At 40.9% G+C, this 27,384-nt stretch overlaps 1 protein-coding gene across 1 annotated transcript; it reads left to right on the top strand.

Annotated features, from left to right (window-relative positions):
- The first annotated feature begins 243 nt into the window (after positions 1 to 243).
- Positions 244 to 26,826, top strand: JPH4 (junctophilin 4). Its single transcript, XM_072150616.1, has 6 exons — positions 244 to 709; positions 1,449 to 2,107; positions 2,331 to 3,123; positions 24,340 to 24,458; positions 25,194 to 25,585; positions 25,705 to 26,826. Exons 2-6 carry the CDS (start codon positions 1,729 to 1,731, stop codon positions 25,783 to 25,785), a joined length of 1,764 nt encoding a protein of 587 aa, XP_072006717.1. The 5' UTR covers positions 244 to 709; positions 1,449 to 1,728; the 3' UTR covers positions 25,786 to 26,826.
- The last annotated feature ends 558 nt before the right edge of the window (positions 26,827 to 27,384 follow it).

Genomic DNA, 27,384 nt, shown 5'->3' with positions numbered 1-27,384 from the left:
AAACATGGCAGGCCTGATTATAATTTATGAGCCTGTTTAGCTGTATCCATGTTTATGTCTGTCAGTGTGTATGTAACAAGATAGCAGGGGATGCTGCAGACCTCTTTTCCATGGCAACGGTTTCCATGAGACCGCCTCTCTCTTCCTCCTGCTACCATGGAAACGGTAGTCATGGGCCAGCTGCAGGATGTTGCTAGGGAGAAAAAGAAGGCTGTGTGCTAATGAGCAGAGCTGTATATACTACAGTGCATGTGTATACAGCGGTCAGTAATGGCTGATGATACATCCACCTTAACCTGAAGTCACACGTTCGTCATGGCTTGAAATATATTCATCCATTTCTTGTAGGCACGGTGGTTTCATAAATGTAACACTCAAACCATTTGTTTTACACTAAAAAGATGACAAGGTGCTACTGAAGCCTAGACATCACCTCAGCTGACCCCAAAGCCCCCCTCCCCCCAATCATTCTTCTTCCACCCTTCTTCTTCCCACACCCAGCAGCGCTCCTTCATCCACAGCACGTCTTTACCGGCACCCAGAAATATAAATGTCCCAAACTTCCAGCACACCTCCCCCTCCTGGCCACCACTAACCCTCTGTGCACATCTCCACCCTGAGAGAAGCCCCTCCACATTCAGCTCTCCTCCTCCCATCCATCCTCCACCCCCTCCAGCCGTCTCAAACCTGCATCTAAAAGCACTGAGAGGTAAGTGAAGAGCTATATGTGAGAGAACAGATTGTATTGTAAATGTGTGATGTACATATGGAGGAATGAATGTGGTTACATCCATAATGTACGCTGTATGTTGTCAAATGTCCACAATATTCAGTCGTATTAAATGCACAGGGATCAATAGGCTCCTCTTTGATAATACCGTGCCTGTGTGTGCACTTGCACAATAGCTGTAGTCGATATCAATGAAATGTTGTCTTCCTTTTAAAATGCTGATTTAGCTTTTATTTTATATAGCATTCATATATACATGTGATTGGCCCAGAAATATTAAGTAGTGCTATTCCGTAGGTTGACATGTGACTGTATATATTTTTGACAATATTTGTTCTCCTTGGTTGAGTATAGAAATGTGAGGAATAACAAAACACATTGCATATTCCTCTTATTCTGTACTGTTTCTTTTTTTCCCCCAATTTTAATGATATGTTACCTTACTTGCTTTCTTTGGTAGGCTTACTGATAGTCTACATGAGATGATAGACATACTGCTAGTAATTTTTAATTTTTTACTATACCTCATTAATAATTTACATGCTGTGTGGTGAAGAGAAACAGTCATACAAACCAAAAATAGATAAAAACAGGTTAAACCCCTCTATTCCTTTTCATAGCTTGTGTGGAGTTTTACTTCAGCTGCATTGACAACAGTGTGTAAACTCAATGAACCGTGTATAGTATTTGGTGTAACTGTCATGTTCTCCTTTTCCAGGTATTTTTAGTAGCCACACGGACTAACCAAATACAACAATGACAGATCAATAAAGACTGGATAAAAAAGACTACTTCTACCTGGATAATGGACAAAAAGGCGTAGGTACAGGTAAAAAAGGGATCCAAAACTACAAAAACTTTATACATGAAGCCAATTCTCTATTTCATAATTTGTGAATGCCAGTGGATACGGAGAAACTAATTATGTATGGATTGTGGAGCAGGTAATTAGAGGCAAACTGGGGGTCGGACGAGATCGATGTGAGACCGGCTCTTGCATGTTCAGCGGGGGAACATTTGGGTTTTCAGATGGTGGTTGTTATGTGGGGGACTGGCATGAGGGTCGAGCACATGGATATGGCGTATGCAAAGGCCCTACAAGACAGGGGGAATACAGTGGCCTTTGGAGTAATGGATTTGAATCTCTCGGAGTTTACACCTGGCCCAGTGGTAACACATATCGTGGATATTGGGACCAAGGCAAGAGAAATGGACTAGGTGAAGAGCACAAAGGGAGATGGCTGTATCGAGGGGAGTGGACACATGGATTAAAAGGAAGGCTTGGAGTGAGAGAAAGCCTCTCTGGGGCAAGATATGAAGGTCTATGGACAGATGGACAGCAGGATGGATATGGTGTGGAGACGTATTCAGATGGAGGTGAGGCAAACATTTATACCCTAATAGGATTTTATTCTATGACACATAAGACAAAGTACATACTGTCCAAAAATAGGTTCTCCATTTGTAAATGAAATCTGTCACATCATTTAAATTAAATGCTTTTTTAGAACAGCAAAGAACTGAATCAACTGTAGGACATCATGTCTTTGGACATAAATTTCTACTTTTTTATGTCTTTCATTACTTTACTTTTCTGCAGGTACATATCAAGGACAGTGGCAGGCTGGAAAACGTCACGGATATGGGGTACGTCAGAGTGTCCCATATCACCAAGCTGCCCTCCTACGTTCTCCTCGAACACCAACCCTTAATTCTTTGCCTCAGTCTCCTGGCCCCCATTCACATACCAACCCTGGACTTCTTCCAGGAAGCCCAGCCTCTGGATCACGTGGAGGTTTTGTTCTGAAAGTTCGAGGGGTTGGATCAGATGGCCCTGGACCTGGGGGAAGTGGTAAGCCCAAAAAAAGAGGTTTTTTTTTCTCACGTTCACTCATACTTAGTGGTTTCCGACTTCATCGTGGATCAGACACCAAAGCACCTTCAAGTGGTCGAGACAGCCAACGTAGTTCTATAAGAAGTGAGACACGGGGTGCTGGAGGATCCTTGGGGTCTAGTGCCAGTCAGGATGGATCAAGTGCCAGTGTAGCAGAAACAGAGTCTGAGTTGCCAATTGCTGCCTGGGAAACAGAGACTTATGCTGGTGAATGGAAAGGAGACCGGCGTAGTGGATATGGAGTAAGCCGAAGGTCTAATGGCCTGTGCTATGAAGGAGAATGGTTGCGGAATCGACGGCATGGCTATGGTAGAACCACCTATCCTGATGGGTCACGAGAAGAAGGAAAGTACAAAATGAACATGTTGGCCAGTGGAAAGGTCAAGAGCCTGTTTCCACTAAGAAGAGGAAAAGGAAGGGAGAAGGTGGAAAGAGCTGTAGAGGCTGCAAGAAGAGCAGAGGTAACAGCCAGACAAAAGCAGGAGATGGCAATCGCCAGGTAGGTTCTTTTAAATAGCAGTCATTTATATTTTTAAACTTTGCAGTGTCATTTTCAAGACATAATTGCTAATGTACTCCACACATACATAACATATTTTATTGTACTTTCCTTCAAGTATAGAAAATTCAGGCAAAATAAAAAATCATATTATTTTTGCCATTCCACAAGAACCATTATGCTAATATAGCATATTGCATATCAGGATTGCATATCAATTTTGCATGGTTTCTGATTCAGGTCTGGAAATCACATGATCGATCACCAGGACCTATCGAGGAAGCAGTATTGGCACCTAATTTATTGTATATATACACTTAACTCATTAAATGCTGTGGATAATATTTGAGAAGTTAAGCTGCCCATTTATAAAGAGTCCTTAATAACCAGGTTTGAAGAGGTCATACTATTTAAATGAAATATATCACTTAATTTCACCATTACCAAGCACCTCCACTGTTTTGTAGAGGTTAGGCTCCATAATACATACCTTTATTATTTAGATTAACCATCTCTTTTGTTTTACAATGTAACTTTATATTTTTGCAAATCAAGCAGAAGTGCTTTGGGGGCATTACTAAAGTCCCTAATCCCATTTTCTCACCACCACAACAATTCTACTGTCCCTTGTGCCTCCTCAGGCACTGCCCTTACTCTCGTGAATACTTGCACATGTACGATATTTGGGGTAAACATTATCAAGTGTGCAAGGACTGAACAAATGTTTTTTTTTTTTTTTTTAACTTAACCCAAAATAATGTTAAAAATAGGTTCAGTGATTTTTCCCTGTATAATTTGTCATTCGGGGCAAAGAGGGTGAATAATAAAATTTTGCATAAGCATGGGTAGCGATTGGGATTTGTTTCTCTTTTCATATTTATATTTTATTTTTTGTTTTTCTTTTTACATGATACCCCCCTATGTCAGGAAAGAACACAGAGGGGGGTTGGGGTATTTACATCTAGAAACACTAACTATAATAAAGCCAGTTAAAAACAAGGGAAACAAGGGTGTTGAATCACAGAAAAATCCTTGTGGGGACCATTAGATTAGACAGTCTTATGCTGTGTCAGATTTACCATTGTGTGCATTGCCGGATAGTAAATTTCCCTATTTTCATAATAGTCAGAAAAGTGTCTAAAAACTTAAAGGGGTATTCTCGTCTGGACATTCACATCCAGATTCATTAGTCTGCCAAATGTATACATTTCTTCAATTACATGTGATTATACAAAATTTACCTGTGCAGAGGTAGTTTCTCATAAAGTGATATGGTGATATGGTCCCTTAAAAACAAGACTGTGTCCCTGGATACGGCCACCTCTACTGGAGAGATTGCACAAAGAAACAAAAGGCTTTTGTATATGAAATGTCTGGGAGTTACTGCATGTCCCACAGCCGTCCTGTGGTAATGATCTCTGAATCCAGGTGGTCAGGCAGAGCTCAATAGCGCATGTCTGACCACTACTGCTAAAATGTAAGGTGGTCGTATCCGAGGAAGCTATCTTGTTTCTAAGGGACAACATGGCTACAGTTGTGAGAAATTATCTTCACACAAGAACATTTTTTTTAATAACATCCAATTGAAGAAATGTTTACATATGGAAAATGAATTAAATTAAATTTAAATGCCCAGATGGGAATACCCCTTCAAGTCAGTTTTTGGTGCAAATCACTACAGAATTCTTTCATAAACAGTTTGTTAAATCTGCGCCTTCATTTTTAACGTATTGGGGGATATTTATCAGGGCTTCTGCGACTCGTCAGTGGAGTAGAAGTCCTTGAAATAATCACAAATGTTAGCTTATAGCTCGCACTCCCAATTATTTTCTCCAATGTGGCACTTTCACGCCGAGGGGGCGTGGAGGGGGGGTGCAGACGACAGAGAGTGGGCCGCGCGAGGGCGTTCCTGTCCCTATGCCTGCCCACTCTACTCTACATAAATAAATGATGTGCAGGACCCCACCAAATACATCAAGAGGTCACAGCCTATTGATGTATCAGACTGTGTCAAAGCAGTGGTAGGCCTATCATACGCCGGTGTTTCCCCATTCTTCCAATACAATGGTGAATTTGAGGGAAAACTAAAATTGGGTATTAAGGGATATAACCATTGACTAACAAGTATAGTATGTGTATTTCCAGCTTTAATAATAGATTCTCACATTTCTTATCAGTGGCCAGATGTCTCTCCCAGCAAGACACCTTGCAAATGCCCACTTAAACCATTGTAGTTAAACAACAACAATTCCATATGGTTCATTATGGTAAAGGGGTATTTAAAGAATATCTACCATTATATTCTATTCTGCGCAAGGAATGGAATCATCATGTATTCGGGAGATTTGCAGAGAGGTTCTGATGTCAACGATCTCTGCAAGATGTATCCGTGGTGCTGGTAGGCCAACGGAGGGCAAACAGAAATTACACCCCGCAAGAGCAGCTCAGGCTAATTTTGAAAATTCTAAAAATATTGTTTTCTTCAAAATGTGGCCATTACAAGAAAAAACAAACTACAATTACTGCACAGGGGGATGATGAGGTGAATACTTATCTACTATCAGTAAATCTGATGGTAGATGTCCTGTACGTTTATGCAGCTATTTTTGTATGGAAAGTTAAACTTTTTTCTTTTTTTACTTATTATGCAATAAGATTTCTGTTTGTTGACATTTAATTGAAACATGTAGTGTTACTTAATGTAAGACTGTCAGCAGTTCTGTGCTCTGTGCAGGTAACAGCCATGGAGATATACACTCACCGGCCACTTTATTAGGTACACCATGCTTTTGCCTTCAGAACTGCCTCAATTCTTTGTGGCATATATTCAACAAGGTGCTGGAAGCATTCCTCAGAGATTTTGGTCCATATTGACATAATGGCATCACACAGTTGCCGCAGATTTGTCGGCTGCACATCCATGATGCGAATCTCCCGTTCCACCACATCCCAAAGATGCTCTATTGGATTGAGATCTGGTGACTGTGGAGGCCATTTGAGTACAGTGAACTCATTGTCATGTTCAAGAAACCAGTCTGAGATGATTCCAGCTTTATGACATGGCGCATTATCCTGCTGAAAGTAGCCATCAGATGTTGGGTACATTGTGGTCATAAAGGGATGGACATGGTCAGCAACAATACTCAGGTAGGCTGTGGCGTTGCAACGATGCTCAATTGGTACCAAGGGGCCCAAAGAGTGCCAAGAAAATATTCCCCACACCATGACACCACCACCACCAGCCTGAACCGTTGATACAAGGCAGGATGGATCCATGCTTACATGTTGTTGACGCCAAATTCTGACCCTACCATCCGAATGTCGCAGCAGAAATCGAGACTCATCAGACCAGGCAACGTTTTCAATCTTCTACTGTCCAATTTCTATAAGCTTGTGCAAATTGTAGCCTCAGTTTCCTGTTCTTAGCTGAAAGGAGTGGCACCCGGTGTGGTCTTCTGCTGCTGTAGCCCATCTGCCTCAAAGTTCGATGTACTGTGCGTTCAGAGATGCTCTTCTGCCTACCTTGGTTGTAACGGGTGGCGATTTGAGTCACTGTTGCCTTTCTATCAGCTCAAACCAGTCTGCCCATTCTCCTCTGACCGCTGGCATCAACAAGGCATTTCCGCCCACAGAACTGCCGCTCACTGGATGTTTTTTCTTTTTCGGACCATTCTCTGTAAACCCTAGAGATGGTTGTGCGTGAAAATCCCAGTAGATCAGCAGTTTCTGAAATACTCAGACCAGCCCTTCTGGCACCAACAACCATGCCACGTTCAAAGGCACTCAAATCACCTTTCTTCCCCATACCGATGCTCAGTTTGAACTGCAGAAAATTGTCTTGACCATGTCTACATGCCTAAATGCACTGAGTTGCCGCCATGTGATTGGCTGATTAGAAATTAAGTGTTAACTAACAGTTGGACAGGTGTACCTAATAAAGTGACCGGTGAGTGTATATTACCTACCTTTACGTGTATTGTTTTCAGAACTGGAATTGCCTGATAGTCCAGGATTGTAGCTGGTCTTGGAGCACTTGGGGATTATCCTCCCATTAGTGTGTAGTTAAATCTCTGTATAATCTGCTCCAAAGTCCCTCCCCTGTTCTCTGAGTTACAGCTATAACAGCTGTCTGAATTAATGCTAAAAAAGTCACTCAGAGAGGAGGAGCTAAGAAGCAGCACAAAGCAGAGATCTAAAAAAAAGTAGTTTGAGGGTACTCAAACTCCTGAGCATCATAATTCTTGCTGCTGCTCTTCTTTTCAAACCATGTGCCTGGGATTCTCATTCAATGATGCTAATGTAAATTGCTGCAGGTAAGCTATGCCAATTCTGCTGTGTGTGTGTCCAACCTTGCAGCAACCCTGGCTTTTTTGAAACCATCAGAGCTCAACTTTCATTTTTTAAACAAAATTTGTTAAATACAAAAAGAAACACTTTGTTTGGTGTACCGTAAGCTACAAAGGCAGATCTACTGTTGGACCAGTTTTATAAATTGGTCCTATGCTAAGAATATTTAACCTCTTCAGGCCATATTCAGTTTTTGCATTTCTGTTTACTTACTAACTACATTCCAAAAACCATACAATTTTTATGTTTTTCATTTTCAGAATTTTTAGAATCAAAATTCCCAATGTGCTTGAATTGACAAAAAATTCAGTTTTCTATCAGACTTTATTTTCATTTAGGTCAGAATGATTACAGAGATTGCACATTTTGTTTGTTTTGTTGTCTTTTAATATCGTTAGAAAAATGTAAAAACTTTGCCAAAAATAAAAACCTGTGCTGTGCACACCTGTAACACAGAGCTAAGCAAGGTGTTATTTGCAGGACCAGCCGAAGTTTCATTGATACCAGAGCCGGATTATGGGGGGGCGCCCGGGGAACATGCCCTGGGGCCCTCACCACTTTGTCCCTAAAGGGGCCCCCTCCAAGTGTGGGCAATTCAGGTGGTTGCATGGCCACCCAAATCGCCCACAGTGTATTTGGGTCCAGGCTCCCCGGACCGTATGCAGCAGATGTGCCCCGACTTCAGTCTATGGCAGAGCTGGGGAACAATAAGTTCCCTGTCATAGACGATCGGATCTATACAAAGATGGCAGCGCCAATATCCACTATCCTGATACTGCAAAGGAAAGGAAGGACGTCGACCCGCATCAGGGGAACGATGGAAGGTGAGTACAATTTTATTATTTTACCTAGGACTGTATATAGTTATTATGGGGGGGGTGTATATAGTTATAATAAGAGTCTGTATATGGGTGTATATAGTTATTGCTTGGGGAGCTGTATATAGTGATTTCTGGGGAGGTTGTATACAGTGATTACTAGGGGGGCTGTATACAGTGATTACTGGGGCTGTTTATAGTTATTGCTGGGGGAGCTGTATATAGTGATTGCTGGGGGAGCTGTATATAGTGATTGCTGGGGGAGCTGTATACAGTGATTGCTGGGGGAGCTGTATATAGTGATTGGGGGGGGAGCTGTATACAGTGATTGCTGGGGGAGCTGTATACAGTGATTGCTGGGGGAGCTGTATATAGTGATTGCTGGGGGAGCTGTATATAATGATTGCTGGGGGATTGTATATAGTGATTGCTGGGGGAGCTGTATATAGTGATTGCTGGGGGCTGTATATAGTGATTGCTGGGGGAGCTGTATACAGTGATTGCTGGGGGAGCTGTATATAGTGATTGCTGGGGGAGCTGTATATAATGATTGCTGGGGGGTTATATATAGTGATTGCTGGGGGAGCTGTATATAGTGATTGCTGGGGGCTGTATATAGTGATTGCTGGGGGAGCTGTATACAGTAATTTCTGGGGGAGCTGTATACAGTGATTGTTGGGGGAGCTGTATATAGTGATTGCTGGGGGAGCTGTATATAATGATTGCTTGGGGGTTGTATATAGTGATTACTTGGGGCAGTCCCCGGGTTACGTACAAGATAGGTTCCACAGGTTTGTTCTTAAAGGACACCTGTCATCAGGTCTGTGTCACTAGTCTTGTCACTACTACCCGTTGGAGCAGCTCACAAGGATCCCATCCCAGCCATTATCTAGTCATTTCATACATTATTCATTGTAAAATCATCTATTCTTTATCATGTAAATGAGGCTGGTCACATGGTCAGAGGCAGTGATGTCACCCCTGTTACCCCTCCCCTCTCCTCCCCCTGCTCATGTCTGTGTATAATGTATAGTAAAGCATTGCTAGTGTGTGTATGTAATCTGCTGACATGCTGCATCCTCCTAATATACAGGTGAGAGAGACAGACATCAGCTACACAAGTACCTGACATGTTCTGCTGTAACATGGCTGCCTGGAGCTGCTGTATCTCTCCTAAACACACACACACACAGGCTGCAGGGGGCGTGGCCACCAGCACCAGGAAGCACATCATTATACAGCCTCACACCATTATACAGGCTGTCAGTCAAGCACTGGGGGTGTGGCTGTGCCTCCCACTCATGAATAGAGTGGACAGCTTGAATATGCTAATGCTTCATTGGACATTTCACAGGTCATTTGCATACAGCTTTAGGACCTCATTGCTTAGGTTTACAGGCATGTAGAGGGACAATGAAGGGATAGAGGCAATGCTCTCTAATGGCAGTTTATGAAAATATATTTAGTTTAGGGGGGTTATTTTGCATGACGGGTTCTCTTTAAATTTAATTTGTTTATGTAGAAACTGTATATTTGTATGTATTTTTTCAATACGCCATTCACTATTTAGGATAATCAGTTTTATATTTTAATAAAACTTGCAATTTTGCAATTTGAGATGCGGAGATGCCTAACCTGTTCATGATTTTATTCATATATATGGGGGCTGATTTCAGTTTTTTCATATATATTTTTAAAACTCTTAAACATCCTTGGGTGTTAACTCTAGTGGATCGTGATTTGTGAAGGTGTTAAGAGCATTCTATGTCTTTTCACAATTTATTATTAAAAGGCAAAATGGCAGATCTTAACCCTTTCTGTTACTGGGGCTTTGAGACATTTTCCACCTTTGATAGCCAGGGTTTTTTACTTTTTGACATTACAAAGAAAATGTTAAAGGGAACCTGTTATGGTGATTTGGAACACTAAACCACTTACAGGTGCATATGGACTGTGGTTTTCTGTCCCAAATCACCCTGTGTGAGAGCTATCCGTGGGGGCGAATTAAAAAAGAAACCATTTATACTAGCCACCGTCCGCAGCTTTTGGCGCCTGCACATTGTGGTAAGTCAAGCTAGAGATTCAGCCCACAATTGCTGGAAGTGCAGCACATGCGCAGTGAGGCCAGGCTTTTATCCCAGGTTCATTGAAGCAATGTGAGAGGAGGCGCCACTGTGCCTCAGATTTGCCTCATCTCACATCTAGGAGGAGTATACTCTAGGGGAGTATAAACTTTTAATTTTTTTGCATTGCAGGTGGAATGGGAAACCTTAACCACAAGTCCATAATGACCTGTAGTTGGTTTAGGGTTCCCAATTCGACCTGACAGGTTCTGTTTAAAGTGGTTCTCCGGTGTAGCAGATAAATGTTATTAAAAATGTCCAATATATTTTCTATATTAACCCCTTAATAACATTTGAATCTTTCTGTCTCGGCCCATTCTTTCAAATCTGACGTGTCATTAATGTGGTTATAACTTCGGAATGCTTTAACATTTTCAGGTGATTCTGAGATTTTTTTGTCGTGACACGTTGCACTCTGTGTTTGGTTGCATGTTTTATGTTTATTTATGAATAAAATTATATTTGGCAGAAATTTTTAAAAAATCTCTAACATTGACCTTTATGTTGGAATTATTTTATGCGTCCTCTAATTTCTGTAGGATGTTATAAGGATTAGAACTTTAGGGGCTATTTTACACATTTTTGTTAAAATGTAAAATCATACTTTTGAGGGACCTGCACAGCTTGATGTCAAGAGTCTTAAATAATAGTAAAGCCTCATATATTACACCAGTGATTTTCAACCTTTTTTGAGCCGCGGCACACTTTTTATACTTAGAAAATCCTGGGGCACACCACCAACCAAAATAGCACAAAATGACACTAAAACAGTCATATTATACATATAGTTAATAATATAGATTCTAAATTTATTTTACTCACTCAGTAAATGAGTGTGAAACCTCTTCCACAACAGTTCTCAGTTTCTCCCTGTTTTTAGTATTTTTTGGTGCTGATTATTATGTGGCTCATATACTGCAAAATAAAGGGGTACAATGAGAAGTACTATGGCCATGATGCAGGAGTACGAGTGCAAGCTTATATACTCAGCATATGAGCTGATACTTGTAGTACTCCAGCCTCATGACTATAGTATTTCTCATTTTACATCGCTGTGCATTGCCGGGAAACAAAACACAGGGGGCACCATAGTTTGGGGAACTTTCCCCGCGGCACACCAGACCACACAGGTTGAAAATCACTGTATTACACCATTATAGAAACCACACCCCTCAAAGTATGTAAAATAAGTTTTATGAAGTTTGTTAACCCTTTAACTGTTTCACAGGGTTAAAAACAAAATGGAGGTGCAATTTTGAAAAAGTAATTTGTTTGGCTAAATTAATGTATTTTCCCCCCAAAATTCACTTTCACAATGTATAAAATAACAAAACACTCCACAAAGTTTAGAGGAGGTAATCGCAATCCAATTATACTACAAATAGAAGCTTGTGAGATTCTGAAATCAGATGCACTAGGCCTCTTAGGACTCAATGACAAAGTTAATATAAGTGCCTTCCTATGATATCACAGCAATTATCAAAATTAATAAACTACTGTATATACTCGAGTATAAGCCGACCCGAGTATAAGCTGAGGCCCCTAATTTAACCACAAAAACCTGGTAAAGCCTATATTTTTTTTACTCGAGTATAAGCCGTGCTGAAAAACTAGGATTATACTTGAGTATATATGGTAATGCCTCCACATTGTGAAAAAACAGGTTGTTATCTAGAATTATATACGTGGAGATATTGAAAAACCTGGATGTTTGTTTTTATGTATTTTAGGTTTTTCGAATTTACAGAGCTTTTTTAATGTGTGATATGTAACCAAATGCATGCCACCGTCTTGATTAATACAGGCTGTAGCCCACAAATGTAGGAGCAGCCAAATTGCATTTGACAACAAAATAAAGTAGCGTTAGATTTTTCAGAATATGATGTGATATTTACTATATCCCATGTCATCAGATCTCGAAGCCTCCTTTTGGATTGGGGGAGGAGCCTAGGTCAGAGCAATGACGGTGATAGGGAAGTGAAATTCATCTGCAATTGACACCACGCAGTGGCCCAAAGGAAGACAGAAATTAGAAACTGCAGGCTGGTTAGGTTTGCATCAATGCTAAAAAACACCTCAGGCAGACAGTAAGACATTTTCTGGGGGTAAAAAAGCTCATTTTCTGGGGGTAGAAACTATGCATTTTTTAAGCTAAAAACAGTGATAACATAGAACTAAGGGAACTTGTCATTAGGCAACAGGTGACAGCTTCCCTTTAATGAATGGAACTATTTCGGCAATAAGGACAAAGCATTATTTGTAAAAAATTTTAAATGGATGTTTTAATAGAACTATTTTAAGGTTCATCAATGATTTCAACCATTATTCTGTAGATAAGTAGCACTGTGGTGATATCAAATATGTTTTAAGTTTGTTATTGTTTTGTATTTTGGGTATTGGCCCACATGGGGAAGAAGTAATACTTTCTTATTCAGAAAAACATCATATTGTGGTGACAGCCATTTTATAAGGAAATGCCCCTGGGAAATAATATTATGGTGGGAAGATGCAAGATAGCTGCTATTTTTGACAGACCTCTAAGATTTCCCCCATAGTAAGGTCTATTGTAATAAGCTTTAGTATCACCTGTGGCCAGATGTAAAAAGGTATAAAATTGCATATCCTGGATTTACTGCATGGACTTTCTTCTTCATGTTTTCCTAGACAATTGTAATTACTCTGCAGACTCGGAAATCATTTAATGTTGATGCTCTAAGTGCTTTCATGCCAAAGAAAAATATTAAGATCAATGATAATGTGAAGAGACGAGAACTTGTGAAAGTATAATCCCAAATTACGATTTCCTGAAAGATAAATAACGGATTGAAAGGTCATTTCCTTAGGCTGAAACAATGTCAGCAGATAATTTCGTGTACCCATTATTTAAAACATGAAGTAAACTGGGAACGCTTACTGTTAATGAGAATTGTTTATAAATATTATTTGACTGGATTTTTAATAGTACAACAGCCGTATAGACATAGAAAACAAAGTATAGAAATGAAAACTGGTATGCCAAACACTAACACTGACATTCTGGATTTGACTGTCTTCTGGGACAGGAAGCTACAGGATATAGTCTCGGGGGTCAATTTTAGAGATAGGTTCACATCCCAGACGAGGGACCCACAAATCCCTTCCAAGGTGGGGGGAGAGGGCTTAGGAAATCTCAAGTAAACCCAACTGAAGTGCCAGCATCTTAAAGAAGAAGCATTTCAAAATGTCATTTTTGGAATCCACCCTGCACCCCTTACCTGATTATAGTGTAAATAATATGCAGTGCACTAAAGTCCCTTATTTACTGGCAGTGTATTTATTGACAGTTAGATTTTTTTCATGTCTGCCTATCCATCGAATAATGCCTAAGCAAAGCATCACATAGTCAGCTAGAGACAGTACCATATCTGCCTGCTGGCATAACAATTTAATACATTTTCCCTCCTAAAATCTAATGATATATTTGTGAGTCATGCACCATCTACAGAAGAAGTTCCATTCTAGCAGGGCCACTGTTGAGGTCGGGCAGCACCGCTTGTCTCTGTATATAAACATAGACAGGCAGTAGCAGATGGTGCTGCAGGTGAATGAGAGTGCGTAGAGGGGTGAGTATAAGAGGCTTATATTTTTTACGTAATGGGGCATATTTATCAGGACCTCTGCGCACCGCCAGTGGCGCAGAGGCCCTTAAATAATTGCAAATGCTAGCTTATTGCTAGCTTTTGCGATTATTTTCCTCAATCCGCCACCTTCACGCCAGCGACTTTTCATACGTGCCTGGCGTAGGTTGATGTATCGGGCTGCGAATTTGCAGCGGCGGGGCTATCATACGCTGGCGCACGTATGGGTATGCCCAATGGGTGTATATGGACAGAATAAAAAAAATAAAATAAATATTAGAGTCCATAAGAGCTGTACATCAATAGTAAATACTAAAATGAATACTGGGCCCTCACATACCAAATGCTGGGTTCCTTTGGTATTATGAAGTAATAGACTATACTTGTGTAAAGAGATCTCTAAACTCTAAAGACCTCTAAAATGTCATGTATAATATATAACATATCCTTGGGGCCAATAGATTATGTGACTGAATGAAGATAAAAAGTAAGTCATTGGACTAGTCAATTCTTGGATTCTAAGGGTGATAAAAGTCTTACCACTAACTCAGTGGTAGTCACTGTATATACAAGAGTAGTACTTTACTCTTTCAAATGTATAAAGACAGTGCATAATGTAATAATGTCTTCCTTTTCTAATCGCCTGTCAGGAACACTAGCGCATGGGCAGTCAGTCTACTTGTCTGCAGCTGTTCTCCGCTGTGTGTTGTTTAGCCATAGTAGACTCTGACTTGGCTCTGCTTTGTGTTGATTGGCTGATTCACTGGACTGGGCTTCTAGTAGTTCCAATAGTAGGTTGACAACTAGAAGTCCAGTCCAGCAAATCAACTGACTTAATTTAATGGTGTTGCAGAACAACATTTCATTGTTATTTAGTACATCATTTTTCCTCTTGACACCAGAGTATCAGTTATTGCACCCACTTCAGTTCTTTTCACCCCTATCCAATTCACATAAAGTAATCATTTCTGTCTAAAAACTTTACAGGGGGAATATGTAGGGTGTTTTTAAAACCCCAGAATACTGACAAGAGAGCTGCTTGCACTGCTCACCTAGTCATGCAGATTGTATGTGAGCAATCTGCTGCCGTTGAGATTAAAATGTAGCATAAAAACCTGACCCATTGGCAAAAATGCAGCTGAGCAGGGGCGGACTGCCCATTGAGCCCACCGGGGGAAATCTAGGGTTTGGGGAGTCTGGGGTCGGCGGGGCCATTCCGACGCTCTCCGATGCTTTATCCAGTCCGGGTGGCAGTGAAAGCAATGCGCGCCGGCTGAGCACAGAATATGACGGTGGCAAGCGGCTGACGTCACAGTCCATGCGCCCGCATGGCCGGAGCACACGGAGCTATCATTGCCAGCCGGACTGGATAAACCATTGGAGATTCAAAGGAGCGTCGGAATGGTGAGCAAAGCGTTTATTATTTTTATGTGCCAGGCATGGGACAGGCAGTATACCAAGGGGTATAGGTCACAAAATGCACAGAAAGTCCCAGAACATACTCCAGCAGGGAATTGGAGTGGCTATACTTGTTTTTTGCAATTTTATAAAAAATTCACAAGTCAAGAATCAGGCTTTAAACGTTGTTGCACTAGCAGTAGTTATATGTTTACACCAGTATAGTGAAGTGACGAAAATAGCCCTGTGCGACATTTTAGCAGTGAAAAGTCTCAATGCAACTTATTAAAGACTTTTTCTAATGCCAAAAAAGCCCTTCAAAACCAGAGATAAATACTGTATATACTCGAGTATAAGCCGACCCGCGTATAAGCCTAGACCCCTAATTTTACCACCAAAAACTGGGAAAACCTATTGACTTGAGTATAAGCCGAGGGTGGGAAATGGTTGGTCACAGACCCCCCAAGTATATAGCCTGCCAGCCCCCTATAATATACAGCCTGCCCCCTGTAGTATAAAGCCTGCCCCCTGCAGTATACAGCCAGCCCAACTTGCTCCCAGTAGTATACAGCCAACCCAGCTTGCCCCCAGTAGTATACAGCTTGCCCCCAGTAGTATACAGCCAGTCCCCAGTAGTATACAGCCAGTCCCCAGTAGTATACAGCCTGCCCCTAATTTAAAAAAATAATAAACTTATATACTCACTCTCCGGTGGCCCCAATGTGCAGCGCTGGGAAGCCAGAAGACGAGCCGCGCGGACACGGGGGGAGCAGCGCTGCACATCGGGGCCACCGGAGGGTGAGTATATAAGTTTATCATTTTTTAAGCCCATTGACTTAAGTATTGACTCGTGTATAAGCCGAGGGAACGTTTTTCAGCACAAAAAACGTGCTGAAAAACTCGGCTTATACACGAGTTTGTATGGTAACCCCTGCTGTCTCTATGTGCATGCCCAGAGCCAAGACGTGCTCTTACCTTATTAGTTCCCTTCACCAGTACACAAACAAAATCAAATATTTCTATATGGGACAGACTTCATGTGCATTTGCTTGTTAACATTCTTTTGCAGCATCTGCAAAGGTCAAATGCATTAATTTATAGATCTGATCAATGACCTTCTAACAGATGTGAATAAACTTGGAAATATAATGCCTACTTAGTGCACAAAGGAATGTTTTCTACAAAGGCATTTTTAAGGCTAGGGACATGCGACGCAGATTCACTATGGGTTATGGGTTAGCCTCATGAGGACCTTGGTTGCTATCCTGTGTTGAATTAACAATGGTAACATCAGAAAATCAGTGGGAAATAATTATAGGTGTGTAATCTCTAGGTCTGGAATTTCTAGATGCGGGGTGGGGGGGCAACTTGAAAATCTAAACTGGGAACCTGCATTTTTAATTTGGATTCCCTAGGGAATAATAATAATTCTTTACATAGCACTTACAGATTACGCAGCGCAGCACAGAGTTTGCCAGATCAGTCACTGTCCCCAATAGGGCTCACAATCTAATCAACCTGCCAGTATGTTTTTTAGAGTGTGGGAGGAAACCCACACAAACATGAAGAGAACATACAAACTCTTTGCAGATGTTAACCCTGGGACTTGAATCCCAGGTCCTCAGCACTGCAAGGCTGTAATGCTAACCACTAAGCTACCGTACTACCCAAATAACATTGGTTTAACTAAGGTCTTTTTCAATTTTGCTGACAGATGGCGCTGTAATCACCAAAAATCAAAATGTGTGCAACAATGTTGAGAAGGAAGATATTTTGATAAATACACATCAGATCCAAAATCTGAAAATAGACATATGAAATATTTCCAATATACTGTATATACTCGTGCATAAGCCAAGTTTTTCAGCACAAAAATGTGCTGAAAAACCTCACCTCGGCTTATACATGAGTTGATTAAAAAGTAAAAAACCGTAATACTCACCCTCCGGTGTCCGGATCCTTGGCCTCATTCTCCTCACTTGTCACCATTAGACTTTTTCTTCCAGGGTCATCTAAAAAGCCAACAGAACAAAACCAACTACACTGAGTGTCTTCGACAAAGGATCATAGACGAAGCAACACTTATTGATCCTCAAATTCTAAAAACATTATAGACGGTTTATCCAATCGAATAGGATATTGTCAGATTGAACTAGGCGTGCAGTTCAAGCACTTGAAGAACTGTAGAGCATTCAATATTTAAAAACTTTGTAGGCACCCAGAAAAATTCTTAAGAGGGGAGGAGACTTTAATTTATCAAACTCTCCAATGTGTGAGAGGCAAGGGGAATCTAAATCTACATAAAAAATTACACCTCAACCCGGGGTTATCTTTAGTTTCATTGGTCACACACTGTGACGTTCCAGACCGCTGAAGGGTATGCAAGGTCAATTCATTATTTTTTTTTATAGATACTCCCTGAATGTATGGGTACAGGGAGGCGCAAGAAGTGAGATAGAGCTGTCCACACAAGCTCCGGTATGTCACAATCCTGAATGGCTAAATGTCCCCTATCACTAGCCTAAGTGAAACAGAGACTTATCAGTACAGAAGGCTGCCACCAACTTCTCGTCCGGTCAGTAACGAGATTATATCAGGGCAGAAAGTCAACCTCATGTTAGCATATATATAACTGAGACATGGACGTCAGGATTTGTGGATCAAGACCAAAGCAGGTTAAATTTTATATTTAATTGCCTTAAGGGCACACTAGACAAAACAATATATATAATAGAGATATACACATTTAACAGAGTACAAGTGGTGCACTACTAGTGTAAGCAATTCCATTACATTTTGTTGAACTAATTGGGAAAGAGGTTAGTTCACACTTAAAGATCCTTTCCTCTTGATGTGATGGTAAATAATTCCTCCTGGAAAAAGACAATAGGCACTCCTTAGCAGGGGCGCACCTGCCATGAGGCGAGTTGAGATTCTCGCCTCAGGCGGCGCGCCTCCTGCTAAACTAGGGGGCGGCGTTGGGCTCCTGCCCGCTGGCATGGGTTCCAGCTGGCACCTCTTAAAGTCCCCCCCCGGACAATACCGCCGCCCATCACATTCACCCGGCAGCGGGCGGCTCCTGTGCCGGCGCGCAGGCCGACACTTCCCCTCAGCGGCCCGCCTATCACATTCAAACACCCGGCACAGGCACCAGCGCACAGGCCGACACTTCCCCCAGCGGCCCGCCCATCCATTCAACACGCGCGCGGCCGGAACATGTACCTGCGTGCCGGCCGACACTTCCCCCACCCGCGGCCCTCCTATCACATCTCACCGCCCGGCAGAGGTACCAGTCCCTGCCCCAGCCCAATGTCCGCGCTAGCCGTCGCCCCCGCCCGTTTTCGCTGCCCCCCCCCCCAGACTCCGGTCCCCCCCCCCCCGGCTCCGACATCCCCGTTCCCCCCTCCCCCACCCCGGCTGCGATTCTCACGCTCCCCCCCCCCCCCCGGCCCCCCGAGGACAAGGTCGAGGAGAAAGGAAGAAAAGGAAGAAAAGAGTGAAGGTAACTTCTATGTATGTATATATATGTGTGTGTGTGTGTGTGAATGTATGCATAGATGTCTCTGTGTGTGTTTGTATGTGTGTAATATATATATTCTGTATATGTATGGGTGTATATTTGCTGTATATACTGTTTATATATGTGTATGTATGTGTGTACATTCAGCGTGCCACCATGTAAAATATACTATATGGCGGCACACTGTATGTATTATATGGTATATAGGGGCACACTATGTATTATATGGTATATGGCGGCATGCTGTATGTATTATATGGTATATGGTGGCACACTGTATGTATTATATGGTATATGGCGGCACGCTGTATGTATTATATGGTATATGGGGGCACGCTGTATGTATTATATGGTATATGGTGGCACGCTGTATGTATTATATGGTATATGGCAGCACACTGTATGTATTATATGGTATATGGGGGCACAGTGTATGTATTATATGGTATATGGGGGCACGCTGTATGTATTATATGGTATATGGGGGCACCCTGTATGTATTATATGGTATATGGGGGCACACTGTATGTATTATATGGTATATGGCTGCACGCTGTATGTATTATATGGTATATGGGTGCACAGTGTATGTATTATATGGTATATGGGGGCACACTGTATGTATTATATGGTATATGGCGGCACGCTGTATGTATTATATGGTATATGGGGGCACGCTGTGTGTATTATATGGTATATGGCGGCACACTATTTATTATATGGTATATGGCGGCACGCTGTATGTATTATATGGTATATGGCGGCACGCTGTATGTATTATATGGTATATGGCGGCACGCTGTATGTATTATATGGTATATGGAGGCACACTGTATGTATTATATGGTATATGGAGGCACGCTATATGTATTCTATGGTATGTGGCAGCACACTGTATGTATTATATGGTATATGGGGGCACACTGTATGTATGATATGGTATATGGGGGCACGCTGTATGTATTATATGGTATATGGGGGCACGCTGTATGTATTATATGGTATATGGGGGCACACTGTATGTATGATATGGTATATGGCTGCACGCTGTATGTATTATATGGTATATGGGGGCACGCTGTATGTATTATATGGTATATGGGGGCACGCTGTATGTATTATATGGTATATGGCGGCACACTATATGTATTATATGGTATATGGGGGCACGCTGTATGTATTATATGGTATATGGGGGCACGCTGTATGTATTATATGGTATATGGCGGCACGCTGTATGTATTATATGGTATATAGTGGCACGCTGTATGTATTATATGGTAAATGGCGGCACGCTGTATGTATTATATGGTATATGGGGGCACCCTGTATGTATTATATGGTATATGGGGGCACACTGTATGTATTATATGGTATATGGCGGTACACTGTATGTATTATATGGTATATAGGGGCACACTTTGTATTATATGGTATATGGGGGCACACTGTATGTATTATATGGTATATGGGGGCACGCTGTATGTATTATATGGTATATGGCAGCACACTGTATGTATTATATGGTATATGGGGGCACACTGTATGTATTATATGGTATATGGCGGTACACTGTATGTATTATATGGTATATAGGGGCACACTATGTATTATATGGTATATGGGGGCACACTGTATGTATTATATGGTATATGGGGGCACGCTGTATGTATTATATGGTATATGGCGGCACACTGTATGTATGATATGGAATATGGCGGCACGCTGTATGTATTATATGGTATATGGCGGCACACTGTATGTATTATATGGTATATGGGGGCATGCTGTATGTATTATATGGTATATGGCGGCACGCTGTATGTATTATATGGTATATGGCGGCACACTGTATGTATTATATGGTATATGGGGGCATGCTGTATGTATTATATGGTATATGGCGGCACGCTGTATGTATTATATGGTATATGGCGGCACACTGTATGTATTATATGGTATATGGGGGCATGCTGTATGTATTATATGGTATATGGCGGCATGCTGTATTGATTTTATATTATATGGCGGATTGTTGTATGTATTTGTGCTTTGTGGTAGCTCGCTGTGTGTATTATATAGTACATGGAGGGATGCTGTATGTATTTTGCATTGCTTTATTTTAACATTAAACCGATATGATTGGGTCTGGTCCTGACACTCCCTGATATATTACATACATGGAGTGGGGGGGGGGCGTCTTTTTATAGTTCGCCTCAGGCAGCAGAAAGGCTAGGTGCACCCCTGCTCCTTAGGTGTCTCTAGATAACATCCCACCTTGTATCAGATGAGTTCTAGATTCTCAATGGGATGTCTTGGTATCAGGATTCTGGTATCATCTTATCTGGCTGAATGTCTGGATTCTCTTGAGACCAGACATGACTCACTTCCTATGCTCCCACTGAGAGTTCTGTACTGTATATCTCAGATTCCAAGATCACTAAAGCAAGTTGACACCCAGATACGCGTTCTCCTTGCTACCCTGATTCCAGTCATGTATTTGGCCTTTGGCCTTGTTCTGGGATGGGCCATAACTCTCTAACTAGCATATTAAGATTTTCTTTGTGTATAAAGGGGAAATTCTAAAAGAAATGAAAAACAAATTCTTTAACATTGGTTCATTTTTAACTAGACCTATATGTCACAAAAAAAAATTTTCAAAATTTTTAAAGTAAAAAAAAAAAAAAAGTTATAAACCTTAAACCACTACATATCAAAATTTGCTAAAAATACCTGGTCTTGAAAGCCTTTTCAGGTCTCATCCTTAAGAAGTTAAATGGAACATATCAGTGTTGTGTATGCTTATATGTTAAATGTCTAATTTAGAAAAATCTTCTGCTTGCTAACATACGGTAATAATAAATATAGATTTCAATTAGTATCAGGTACAGGGAGCAGAGATTTGTGAATGCATGTTTCTAAAGGATGGAGCATTGAAATTGGTCTTAAATGAGTGATGTTAGCATCTATACACTACTTAATTATTTATACTTAAGAAGTTGACTTAATAGCACAGTGAGGGATGTATATAGATATGAGGTTTAGAGGAATAGGAATGGCAAGTAGGTTTGACCAAAACAAGTTTTTTTGTAAATAAATGATATGAATATAATATTTATCAGGCCATGTCGTTTCCTGCATTATGTATGTACTGTAGTATATTATTAAACATATATTATGACACTTCATCTACCTATCTTCAATTATTTATATATCTTAACAGGATAATTTGCATGTCCAAATGCTGTTGGCAAGCCTCCAGGAAACTAAGTGTAGATTGTTCTTCCTTTCATATTGTAGTTAGCCAGGAGCAAACGGCAGGGAAGCATAAATTACACGTGTAAGCATTATACTAGTCTGTTCTTTTCCTGTATTCACACTTTACTGATTAAAACTTACAGCAATCAAATAGATCAGACCTGATCCTTAAAAATTGTAGAAGAAGAACATTCATTACTAAGGAAATATTCATTTATAGACTAATTCATTAAAAAACTGAATTTTTGTTCTGTTTTAAACGTAATACGGTTATAAATAGGGATATTTAATTATTTGATTCCAGACAGTCTCATTTTTTGACTCAATGATATTTTGCCCATAGTTTGAACCATATTCTTTTATTCTGGCATTTCCAAATGCTATCAACAGACTATCTCAGCAATTCACAACAAATCCCACTGAACAAAAAATTCAAGTTGGCATTAAAGGGGTTTTTTCACCAAACAAGTTAGGTCCTATCCACAGGCCTACCTATCTAAAGGCCTACCTCGCTGATCAGTGGGGGTCTCAGTATGACGCTCAGCAATCTCCGTCTTCTCCATAGAGATGAATGGAGTGCAATGGACATGCTGTTTGCTCCACTCATCTCGATGAGGGGACCAACGGAGGTACCTCGGACCCCATCAGACATCCCGTTCTTGTGATCTGTGAAGGTCTCATTACTGAAACACCCCACGATCACTTCTTTGGTAGGAAAATCCCTTTAAAAAGAGAAATTATAAAATAGTTAAAAATATTTCAGATAACAGGGCTTACATTGGTTCCATGTAGCTAAAATGTATTTAAAGCGTTTTAATCATAGGAAAAGGCAAATTTATGTTAAGATCTTCAGATATGGTACATTTTGGCTCCTGAAGATGCACTAGGTCTTATTTTCAGGGGATGTCTTATTTTTCCATGAGCAAGAATTAACATATATTGTTGAACATAAAATCAAAATTTATTACCGTACACATGTATACTCTATACCAGTGATGGCGAACCTTTTAGAGACTGAGTGCCCAGACTACAACCAAAACCCACTAATTTATCACAGAGTGCCAATAAAAGTAGTAACTTATTAATTTATTTGTTGAACTGTTCTCCCATAACTTTCAATCATAACTGCCTCCTGAGGAAACCAATACAATTGAAAGCAGGAGAGAAAATCCAGACTATCACTGTAGCTTCTTTCCAGGGTCCCGCAGTACAGGAAGAGTCGAGGGGCCAGCAGGAGGACCTTCAAACATAACCCGGTCTTCTCCACACCTTCTTGCTTTTCCTTCAGTCCCAAGGTTTTAAGAGCTCTATACTGTATTCATGCCATCACATACCCATCTGAATTCCGTCGAAAATTTCTTGTGACTCTATTTCCATGTACAACTATCTATGATACATTTAACAATCCTGGTATTTATGAACAAAAAAGCAACATTTTTTATTTAAAGACCATCATGTCAACAACTTCTTTATGACTCTCCAAACTCTAAATTTCATGGCGAATTTCTTGTGACTCCATTTCTATATGAGTCATATGGCCCTATCACTCATGTATAGCATTATCATTTTCCTTCAATGACCCCTTCATGCTCGGGTAGCTGCTTGTAGCGAATTTGTAGTACAGCTGTCAGTAATTTTATCCAATGATTTCTTCCTCCATGTCACAACCTCTTGCAATATCTAAATTATTTACTAATGCTAATGTACGGCGTGGGGGAGACTGCATCAATGGCTGCCGCTAGGTCTTATTTTCATGGGAGGCCTTATATTTCTAAGCTTGAAAAAAATGACACTAGATGTTATTTATGTCAGGTGTGTTAGTTTCGGGGAAACAGGGTAGAATCCAGATCATTGGAAAATAAATTATCTTCCTCTCTCCTCTTACCCAATGTAATCCCTATCATATTAAGAGAATGTCTGATAGAAGGTGCCAGCTGCTCCATGGCCACAGCACACAAAACGGCCTCTTAGAATATGTATTGTATCTGATTCATAGCTATAATGTTCGTGTTGTCCATAGTATATTTTATTTGTATGTATAGACACACACTGAGTACTGTCAGAGTAGTTGGCCACTGAGACTCTTTTAATCTTCCCTCCTGATGTGTTTTTTTGTGTCTCTCTTTACTTGTCAGTGCGGCGGATTCTCGTCTTCAAGCTGACTCTGCTTCTGTAGCTGCACAACAGGCACTGGAAGCATCTCGAACTGCTCGAATCCTCTCTCATGATCTGGAGGAACTACTGGAGACACCAAGTAAGATAATAATTAAAGGAAACCATATCATTTAGTATGGTAGGGGTAAGCTGTAAGTACCGAGCACCAGCTCAGGGTGAGCTGGTGCCGGTACTTACTTTCGTTAGTGTTATAAACCGCGGTTTTAACACTTTTTAAACTTTAGAGCAGGAGAGGCTTTGGTGCTGCGCGCGGCCCTTGTGCGCGCGACATCTCCGCTATTTCCTATGTAGGCGCGCGCACGATCGTGCGCACGCAGCGCCGAAGCCTGTTCTGGTCTAGAGTTTACCGCGGTTTATAACACTAACGAAAGTAAGTACCGGCACCAGCTCACCCTGAGCTGGTGCTCGGTACTTACAGCTTACCCCTGCCATTCTAAGTGGTAGGTTTCCTTTAAGTGAAATATACTTTATATACATGCTCACACTAAAAATGTGAACAGAATAGGTAGGAAAATGTGTAAACTCCACTTGTCCACTTTCCCATGGTTGTCTTAAAGAATGATATATAGAGAGGTTCTAAACTAGTGCATGAAATGTAACATAAAGTAATATTAACCTAATATAACCACCAATGACTTCTGATAATGCACATACAATTTAACCTGGTGATTACAAATGCCAAAAGCACCATACAAAACACAATAGGCACAATTACCTGATGCTAGGGGTTAACAGCACCAGTTTCATATGCACATATATTAAATGTGACTGTTAGGTCCGTTTTTATTATTTATGACATGTCTATGTTTTATAGGCTCACAATGTGCACAGGATGAAGAGGAGCACAGTGTTGAAGGTGACGTGCCGTGGCTTAGACAGTGTTCCACTGAAATATGTAATGACGGAACACCTTTGTCTGACCAAACTCCAGAACCAAGTCTGCCTCCTAGTCATCCTGACACTCCCCCAGGTCTGTTGTGCAGCCATCTAAGAGACGGGACTCCATGCCCTCCCATACAGGAAGAAGATACTCCTTCTCAGGTGGGAACCCCTGCACATATTATTGACCACCCAGTGGAGCAAGAAAACATTGAATCCATGCCTGAAAATGAACTTAATAACCCTGCACCCAGCACAGAATGCATGGAAGAACCCGTGGATACAGGGGGGACGCAAGAGCCCCCCCCAAAACCTCGTATGCAAATGGTGAGATTTCCTTGTTGATCTGAAATTTGTTCTTGTGTTCTTTTTGCTTTTTTTCCATCTATGTATAAGATTATTGTCTTTATGTTTCTCACTCTGATATTAATCTTCCTCTTCTGCAGGATGCTGACCCTCTTGTGGTGGCTGTCGTGCTGTTTCTTGATGTTTCGCTCGCATTCCTCATCTCGTATTTTATGACATGAGATGAAAAAGTGTTCTTTTATGACACTCTCTCACAAAGTCTCTCCTATCTGTCTCTCCTTCTCTACCTCTCTATCCCCAATGTTTACATGAAAAGGGCTTCTCTCTCTTCCTTTCTTCCTGTCTTTCATCCTATCCTTTTGTCTCACACTGTTATAACTTTTACATCTCTCTCTTTGGCTGGCAACATGTCAATTCTGACATATTACCCCTATTAACTGTGTCGTTCAAAAAGATCACCTATTAAAGCCAGTAGCAGCAATCCAGTTTAGGGGAAGAGGTAAAGCGCTACAAATTTCTCACCTTGCAGTTCACTGCCTATTTAATGTCAGTGTGGCCATCAACTTGACTATTTTTTTATCTTTCTTAGAGCGATCAGATTTTGATCATTCAAGTTGGGATCACACATGGCACAAATCCGCATATTTGGCATACAATATATTGAGAAAATTGAACTATGAAAACCTTTGATTATGTAGCCAGCTTTAATATTAGTAGATTCATCAATCCCCATCAAAATGGACTATGACTGTTGAAACTCTTATACCAAGTGTGTTCCTTTCTTCTGTACTATTTTCTTCATTTCTTCCTCTTCTCTTCCTATTAAGAATGCTTTTAAGGAATGTGATGATCCTGTTCAGTATATTTGCAGCATTTATTTTGCATTGCGGTACAATTTTGCACCTAAACTCATTCCTTCGACAGCCTCAAAATCAACCCTCCATGGATATGCTCCCCCTGCCTGCATCACTCCTTTTTCGGATCCTTTCCAGTGCTTCCCCATCTCATCATTCCTCTTACTGACTTCTGTATGTCCTGACATATTGCCTGAATCCTTGCTTTAATATATTGCCTATTTATCTCCTTAATTGCCTTGTGCCCCTGTTGCCTCATGCTTTATGCCCCCTTAACAGAGCATGCACTTCACTCCTATTTTTGTAGCAGTATTTTGCCTTTGACTGATCCTGAAAGATGCAAAAAAATAATATAATTTAAAATAAAGCTAAAATAATAAAACTTTAAAATGGTATTAAAGTTTTAAAGTTAAATCGATTGTGCCCTTTGTAAAAGGAGTTGCTTTTTGTAATGTTTGGTTGTATTAAGTATGCTCTCAGAACCAGGAGCTACGGATTGGTTGGACAACAAAGGCAGTTTTTCTTTTAGATAGTTTTATAAATCTCCCTTGTTGTCTGTATTTTATTTCACTGTTAGTAAGCAGTTAGCTTAACAATGGTTTATTGTATTTTACCTATTCATTCCTAGTGTAACAGGTATAAAAGGAACAGCAAATTCGTCTAGGTCAGTGGTGGCGTACCTGTGGCATGGGTGCCAGAGGTGGCACTCAGAGCCCTCTCTGTGGGCACCCAGGCCATCACACCAGCGCAAAGCTTGCCTGACAGGACTCAAAGAATCTTCCTGCAGTCCCAGGAAACTCAAGATATGCTGCTCTCTGAGCTATTTTAAAGCAACACATCATTGGCTGCTTGGGACTGCAGGAAGAGTGAGAACACGTAGAAAGGGATTATCTTTGGAGGTTGTCCTGCTAGCCCCACGTTTCTACCTATACAGAGGGACCCTGGAGAAAAGATACAATATAGTCA

This window comes from Engystomops pustulosus, chromosome 1 (genome assembly GCF_040894005.1).
Source record: "Engystomops pustulosus chromosome 1, aEngPut4.maternal, whole genome shotgun sequence".
In the NCBI taxonomy this organism is placed as follows: Eukaryota; Metazoa; Chordata; class Amphibia; order Anura; family Leptodactylidae; genus Engystomops; species Engystomops pustulosus.
The sequence above is the reverse complement of the archived record's forward strand: the minus strand, read 5'-3'. Positions and strand labels throughout refer to the sequence as shown.